The following is an 8,586-nucleotide window of genomic DNA, read 5'->3' as shown; positions in this document are numbered from 1 at the left end:
AATACAACCCAAACCCAAAGCCACATTCAAGGTACAAAAAAGAAAAAAACATAAAAAAGCAAAAAATGCACACACACACATCAAAAAATCCTGAACCTGGTACTTGCTAAATTTACTCTGCTGTGGAATAAGAAGTCCCATCATGGGGCACTGTCAGCTTTGCAGATCTACAGGAATAAGGAAAAGGAAGAGAAAAGCAATTGTTTTTCCTGAAATAAAGATTTCTCGGCTAATTCTGCTAAAATTAACATCTGTCTTCTGTTTCTCAGGCTGGTTTTACATCAGCTAACCAACTTCCCTACTTTTCACTCCTTTTCCTATTGGGGGAAATAAAAAAAAAAAAGAAGAGAGAGAGAGAAAAATTCAGCAACATCAGCAGCAACTAAGGCTACAAGAACCTTAAGTTTTATCATTGCCCTAGTCCCTGCTTCTAGCAAAGACAGATGAGAGTTTGTGTCATGGAATCATTATGATTGGAACAGACCTTCAAGATCATTGAGTCCAACCGTAAACTCTTCAACACGATGCCTGGCAAACCACATCCCTAAGTGCCTCATCTACACGTTTCTTGAACACTGCCAGGGATGATGACTCCACATCCCTGGGCAGCCTGTTCCAGTGCTTCACCACTCTTTCCATGTAGAAATTCTTCCTCATGTCTAACCTGAACCTCCTCTGGCGTATCCTTAGTAAAAGACCCCATATGCAGTGCCAGAAATTGAGGTCACTGGCAGATATCTGGATCACAGGCAGCAGGGGCATGAAATCCATTTATCCACTCACATGACATCAGCTGTGCTGTTTCCACAATGTTCTAAGGATGTAAACAGGTCAATTTCCAGGAAGATGAGATAACTTAACTTAGACTAGATCATATAGTTAGGGGAAATAAAATCTTCAGAAATGGCAACCTGCTAGTTCCAAGTTTAAAAAAATCACTCCAACTTCATTGTGCTAACAGATTCATCATTGTAAGACTGCCCCTGTAGCTGGAAGAATGATGATTGAACTATTCACCGCACATAGGAGAAGTGTTGGTTTACTTGTGAAATCCATCTGGATTTTAAAACAACTACTGATATCAGACTTTTTTACTAATCAATTTGCATTCATTTCAGCTGGAGATTGCCAGTCTCATCTCAATAGAGCATGTGAGAAGCATGGCTAAGCAGTTCATCTACTTTAACAGGACCAGCACTGTAAGTCAAAGTCAATTTTGACTTGTGAATAACTCTGATCCAGGCAACCATCTGCAAGCCAGGGCGGAGAGACAGGGGAGGGACGAGGACACTCCTGGATCTTACAGAAGCACAATGATTTCTTCCTGTAACAAGGGGGAAAATATAAAACAATTATTTTAGTCATTTTTAACACTCCTCAGTGCATTGGAAAGTGTTCTTACAAGCCCTTTAATGGTGTTTTCTCTGATTCTGATGAATTCAGAGAATGCTTAAAAAAAAAAAAAAAAAAGTCATACCTTGTCATTCAGTGTGGAATTCCTCTTTCATAGCTTTAGCCATCAGGGAAGTATTGTCCAAGACAGATGTAACAACTTCTGGAGCCACCTGTCTCCTCCCACTGACTATAGAAAAAAATCTGGATAATTACAGCTAGTAAGACATCTAATGTATGGGCTACTAAAATGAGATGAGATGATTCCCAGGCTCTGTTTAGATGAAGTCAGTTGCATCATCTCTTTCCTTAGTCTAGCAGTGTGCATACTATCAATTTAATTTTTAACTAGCCAGATACCTAGTCATCTTGAGTAGATATTTGCATGAGTAAGAAACAACTAAAAACTTGATAAGGATTTCACAGTTCAGCATATTAACAACAAGCATTTGGAAAACAGGATTTTTTTTCTTGCAACACTAAGTTATAGTTCTCTAATAAGGAAGCCATTTCACTGGAAAGGAAAGAAAAAAGAAAGTCAACATAAATTCTAAAAATCTTTAATATGTTCAAAAAATTCTTTAATATGCCCAAACGATGGTAATTCAAGTTGCACCCTTTTAATAAGCAAGCTATAAATTAGCCAATTAGCCTGTAGAAAAACTCCTTTTTTTGTATGAAGGGTTTTTTCCTAGATTTTTGCAGTACTTTTGCTAAACCAGACTTATATGATGCATTGAACTTCCCTATGTTCTGTTTATACCTTAGACAAATATGAATGTTCCAGAGGAAAAAAAAAGCATCCATGAAAATTATTTGTAAAGGCAGAGTTATTGCATGAGTAATTCAGAAGAGAATACTTTTTTTTTTTAATGTGAACTTGATAGCTCACAGATTCTCTCTCAGTTTTTCTCTCACATCTGTCAAATAGAGTGGGACCACCAAAGAACCTAAGCCTATGACCACTGAAACCAGTAGGAAGACAACTGATCACTTCAGGACATTTTGATCAGATCAGTAATAATCAGTTCCACAGTGCAGATTAGAAAATGGTGGATACTTGTGTTACAGACGAATATCAAGAAAGAGGTGCAACATATGCATGCATCTTGCATAAAATAAACACAATAAAATATGGGTAGCTGATTAAAAATGAGAAATATGACTAAAATTTTTTGAATTGAAATGTTTAGAGGTTGCAAAAATATGATAGCTTTTTTTTCACAGGGACAAGTCTTGGTGAATGGAGAAGAAATGGAAGAAACAGATATTGTTGCAAAAAATGGTCGCATTTATACTCTTGCAGGAGTTCTTATCCCACCCACAATTGTTCCAATTCTACCGCATCGGTGCGATGAGACAAGAACTCAAGTTGCAGCGGTAAGAGAATTACTAAAAGTCAGTGGTAATATAAATCAACAGCTTTACACTTGGTAACATTCAGGTACTATTTCTGGCAAGGAGAATGTCATACAGAGCATTTAGCTTGCAGTGTTGCTCCAATGAGCTATTACTCTGTTGGATTCATGATCATATCTGGGCCGGTGACAATTCTAGCACAATAACGCAAAACAACTACCGTTATAACTTACAACAGTCCAGAACCACAGCCTTGAAACAGATCCGCAGCTGAGCTGGACAGCACCAAAATTAAATGAAGAACACACAGGAGCTGGCAGTAAAGAACTATTAACTCTAGCATCAACTACAAAGAGCCAAATGTGCCTGTAAACCAGGCGGAAATCCAAGTAGAAATCCCTGATACAAAAATTGTCAATACCTAAAACACTCCAACAATTCTCATTCCTAGCCAGAAAGCTATCTAAAATCTACTTCTGGCAGTGAACAATATTTAAGATACACTGGGGAAAGTGTTTTCAAGACAAACTAAACAGCACCCTTTACAAAAAAAAAAAAAATTGGTGGAACTAAAGTTTGATGCTTTTTGATTTGAAACCTTCCAGAATGTGTTTAAAATACAGTTTGTCATCACCCTCATAACAAGAGAACAATGTCAAAGATAATATTTACAAGCAAGTCTCAGTAAGAAGTGACCAATCTTGTAGAAACTGACAGGTCTGCACAGATACAAACACTGTACCTCCCCCTAATGACAAAACTATTATGCTAACACATAGATATCAGTGTTCCTGAATGCTGATTTAAAAAAAAAAAAAAAGGACTCAAAATATTCAAAAATCTCATAGGGATTGAAACAGTACAGAAATGTAACTAACCAGCATTTCTGAGCATGCAGGCATGCAGGACTGTCCACAGTGTCTGCTTGATGTGGGGGCTTTAGCCACTTTTGATGACTTCTGAGACAACTGAAGGGACAACTGACTCTGACAACTGAACTGGTAGTCTCCCCCAGCAGTCTGCTTTACATCCTCCCAGAGGTCATCTCTTCCACAGCACAGCTGACAAAAGGGTATATATGTCTACACTTCAGACATTTACTTTAGATATTTCTCTGCAAATATTGTATCATACTTACTACTGAAAATGGACAGAGCTCAGAAACTAGGTACTGCACAGAAGTGCAGAGTGGGAACAGGAAAACTGGCCTGCAGTGTGGCAGAAGGGGAGAAATGGGACTCCCATCTTCAGGAAGAGGAGGTAGCAGGTACATGTTAATAGCTAAGGCAGTCCCACATGGAGAAAGGGAGCAAAAAGGTGACACTACATGACACTGGAGGGTGGGGAGAGCAATGCCAATAGAGAGAAATGCATTCTAAAGATCTTGGCCTGATTTTAAGCTCTAAAATACTAAATAAATTCTTATAAGGATTTCCAGAAACCCAGAGAAAAGTAACCAACCTTGGCCATGATTACACAACTTAAAGGGCTTTTATAATGCCTAAACATATTTGTCAGAATGTGTCTGACCCACAAACCCTTAAAACATAGATTGATACTGGCACCTCCACTATTCAATGCCCAAATGCTTTTGTAATGCTTCTTTATTCCTTTAAGTGCTTTGCAACACAAAGGATGACTGAATCCAAATCATGTATCACTGTAGTATTTGATTCTTTCCCCATCAGCTCCAGCAATAAATATGCAGGGAAAAACCTCTAATTCAGGTTCTTACGCATTTGCCCAATGATTATGAAAAACACGGAAATAATATACTGGATGTCTGCTCTAATATTTATTCTAATTTGGTTAGGTCATTAAAAGCAACACAGCTTTGGCAAACTCCATAGCCACACACTGAAAGGCACAATCTGTCTGAAGTTATTGTATTGTATAGGTGAGCTTGTTGGAAGACTCACCTTTTTGACTGTCACTGGGGCTTGTATCTCCTCAGGGCTGTAATTGCCAGTCTGTCACCACCACATGGTGATAAATTAGCTATTGTTGGAGGGCAATCAAAAGGGGAGGACATAAAAATTGCTATATACAATATCATAATGAAGTACTGGACCTGCAACATGGAAGCACAATTTTTTTTTGCTTTACCACCCATAGACAGCTTTCTGTTTACACTACCTATAGCTTAATCTGTTGCATAGGAAGCAACAGGTTCTCAAAGAACCTTAAGCATACAGACTGCACCAGACTCTCAGACAACATAAATTAACATACCATATTGGCCTACCCTATTCTGTTATTTCTATGTTTGTCTTCTGCTTTGGGAGTTGCTGTTCATTAAAAGGAGGGAGTGGAGGAATGACGAATAAAAACAGAAAGGTGAATGTGGAAACAAACAGTGACCTGAGAGAAGCTGGAGCCTGGACGTACAACCCTGCCTGCTGATGATGATCCGAGATCAGCTTCCACAATCCATATTATAACAATTAAAAGTCATAAATCAGATAATGCTCAGAATTTGCAGTGGATATTACCAATAATTTTGCTTCTCAGTAGTTAGTATACAACTTTTGAAATGACAGTCCTTCTTGTCTCCATCTAGGGTACCTGTGCAAGTTGTTTTGGGGGCACGTTGCCACCCTGTCCACCGGATTCAAAGCCCATAGTAAGTGACAGTCTCTGACAGATTCCCTGACAGTGTTGATTACTGCTTTCCCAGTACAGTAAGCAAAAGAGCTGAATATGAATATAGAAAACTGAATAAATACAAATATAGACAACAGTTAAATCTCTTTTCGGCAATGGCTGAAATATCTGGTCATTTCAGCATTATTTTGTCTGCTGTAGCAAAATTCCTTACAGATCTCATAGCAGCTCAGACTCTTTTGTCAGGTAACAAAAATCTACTTGGAACAGGTTTTGGCAGGAGACAAGACAGGCGAGAAATGAGAACTGCTATAGTTATGTTTTTAAGAGTTAGTATATGAAAAATAGAGAAGGGAGAAGTTTAAATTGGATCCAAACCTGTTCAAAATTTATTTGATCAAACCTCCTCCCAGAAGCAAAGCCGTGAAGAAGTAGCTTCAGGCTGGACCAAAAACCTCCCATTTGCTTTGTATCTAAGGGATCAGTTCTGGTTGCACATTTCTCCACATATGAAATTCAAGGCCGGCTAATGTAGGAATTTTATTTTCCATATTAAATTAATTCACTGCTAGTTAGTTCTATATGGCATTTTCAGTAATTCTAACAATGGCCTAGCCACATGTAAAAAGCAAGTAAATTCATATTAGGCAAAAAGGTATAATTTAATAAATTTTAAAATATGTAATACTATGGCAAAGTACTTTCTGTTCTTCAGTTAAATTATATTATCATAATTGTTATAATTATATTTCTTGTTTTTATATATTATATTTGTATAGATATTATAATTATAATACTGTACCATAGTGTTCTACATTATTTAGAAATACTAATGCATACATTTTATGCATGTTCTAGCCTTCCATAAGACGGAAATGCATTATTGAAGGCGCAACTTTTCCAAAAACTGGCTGTGCTAGATTCTGCAGTATAAAAATAAAGGTACAGAGTTACAGTTCTTTACATAAAATTTTTCCAGAGTATTGTCTTTTGCGTTGTGAACATTATGCTTAGACTTGAGATGCGCCTGGAGATCTCCGGGTAGTTTCTATACTGTTCTACAGAGAGTTGAGAGGAATCAAGTAATTCTTACTTGAAAGTAGCAGACACCTAGTGCCTGAAATAATTCCTCTCCACAATGCATGCATACCTCTCCCTCACCCTCTTTCTTCTTTTAACAAGACTGTTGCAGAGACAGTTCTTATTTAACACATGCTTTTCAGGTGGCAGTTACTCTTACAGGTTTTTGCCAGAGGCCAAAGCTTGATGGAGAGTTGTCTTTTGTATGCTGTCTCCACACCAAAGCTCTGGAAAAGAGGATGCTTCTCATGCATTGTATGGCAACCACTAAAGGCAGAGTTATCCCAAAATAGCAAAATCTGGCACAGACGTGTAGTCCAGACCCATTCTCAGAGATGCCACAACCAGACAGTCCAGAAATGCAATTTCCTTAATGTGATGTCTCCCTGTTTATGTTGAAGAACCCTTACTTTTTGGCATTCTTAAAAAGTTGCTGCTGTTCCCATGCCCAAGACAATAACCAGTATAATGGGCTGGTACAGAGCCCTGCGTCTTCCTTTGTGAACCACCTGGTCTCTGAATATATTGAATAACTCTGATTCGGTCTGCCGCCATAAGGAATAAGAGTTATTTCAGATGACAGGCATCAATATTTGTTTTATTCATAGGAACCAAAATGTTGCAAAGGCTTCTTTGGCCCTGACTGCAGTCCATGTCCAGGAGGTTTCTCCAAACCCTGCTCAGGAAATGGACAGGTAAGCAAAGTATCCAACAGTATCCTGTGTTCTCCTGTGGGGAAAAAAAAGGACTGTTTCCCCAAAATCCGCTGATACTCCTCTAATGCAGAAGTATTTAAGTTCTACAGGAGCTAAACACTCCATGTCCAAAGATGACCATGAAAATCAGATCAATTTTATAGAAGAGGGCAAATGAATCAGTCTCCTCTCAGACATCTAAACTGTAGATTCTTGTGACTCCAAAACACAGTACATAGACAAGGCTGGCATTAAAGGACTCACTCTGATATCCTATAGCATGCAAAGTAAATATAATAACCCAGTTCACTATTCTCATTTTAAAATAGCTAACAAAGGTAGAATGCACAGCAATAGAGTGCACTACAAGCACAAGGAAAGCTTTTGCTATGAAAAAATGTTTTCATTAAAGTGGAAATTATTCTCTATAGTCTATGTCACAGTCATAATACCGACAGGTCTACAGTCTCTCCTCAGAGGGGAAAGACAAAGATTTTATTTCATCCTACACATGAAAGACATCTCTCTTCTGTATTCCAGTGTGTGGATGGCATGAATGGAAATGGAACTTGTATTTGTGCTGACGCATTTCAAGGCTCACAGTGTCAGTTCTGCTCAGATCCTGGCAGATATGGAGCTCAGTGTGACAAAAGTAAGTACAGAAGTATTTCCTCAACTCAAGAGTAGGTGATTTTTCTTTTAGAACCTAGTAAAATTAAAGCAGGAGCTAACTGATAGCTATACACTGTCTGTGAAGGATGAGTAACATGTCTCTGGGGTAGGTTTTCTTATTTCATAGGGCTACATCATAAGCCCAGAGTCAGTGAAAATATTCGCTTGGACTTAACTGGGCTTTCCATCGGGTTCATAGCTTGCCTTATATTAAAATACTGTTCATTTCATTTCTATCTCCCTCACACAAGTAATTGAAAAGGAAGGGATTACTATTCATTTCTTTTCTGGTATTGCTCACAAAACTGCCTACAATCAAACACGCAATTGAAGAACAACAAAGATTATAAACTGACTGCATTTAGGATACTTAATTAACTTAAAGAGCAGTTTTTCTGTATTGTATAGTTTATACTCATAACAACTGTCATCTATATATTGAAAGATTTAATCTTGCTATGTTAAATAGTACTGTATTTGAGAAACTGCAGAATAGGCAAAAATATATACATATTCTCCATCTACATAAGCATTTTAGTCGTTTACCAATGAAACAGCCTTTCAGTCATGAGGCACAGCTCACTCTAAGGTTCAGAGATACATGGAAAAAAGCTGAAAGACAGATTCTGTAAGAAAATGTAGCATTGTCTAAGCTCCAGTTCTGTCAGTGAAATATATGCTGGCTTAACTTGTTGACACTTCCTAGGGCTTATTATATCTTTGTGCATACTGCAGTCCTTTCCAGCAATGCTGATGAGTCCAAGCATAATAAAATGCTGATAAG

The 8,586-nt window shown here is 37.9% G+C and overlaps 1 protein-coding gene across 1 annotated transcript; it reads left to right on the top strand.

The window, feature by feature from the left end:
• Window positions 1–1,160: 1,160 nt before the first annotated feature.
• LOC148590316 (stabilin-2-like) lies at window positions 1,161–7,782 on the top strand (the record flags this gene model as incomplete). Its single annotated transcript, XM_088539190.1, has 6 exons — window positions 1,161–1,199; window positions 2,620–2,772; window positions 5,312–5,374; window positions 6,214–6,297; window positions 7,044–7,130; window positions 7,671–7,782. Coding segments are annotated over exons 1-6 (538 nt in total), but the record flags the coding sequence as incomplete, so codon positions are not given.
• Between the last annotated feature and the right edge of the window lie 804 nt (window positions 7,783–8,586).

The sequence above is a fragment of the Tinamus guttatus genome, unplaced genomic scaffold, assembly GCF_059628265.1.
Source record: "Tinamus guttatus ecotype Peru unplaced genomic scaffold, ASM5962826v1 Tinamus_guttatus_pri_ptg001471l, whole genome shotgun sequence".
NCBI classification, from domain to species: Eukaryota; Metazoa; Chordata; class Aves; order Tinamiformes; family Tinamidae; genus Tinamus; species Tinamus guttatus.
This window is presented reverse-complemented; position numbering and strand designations above follow the sequence as displayed.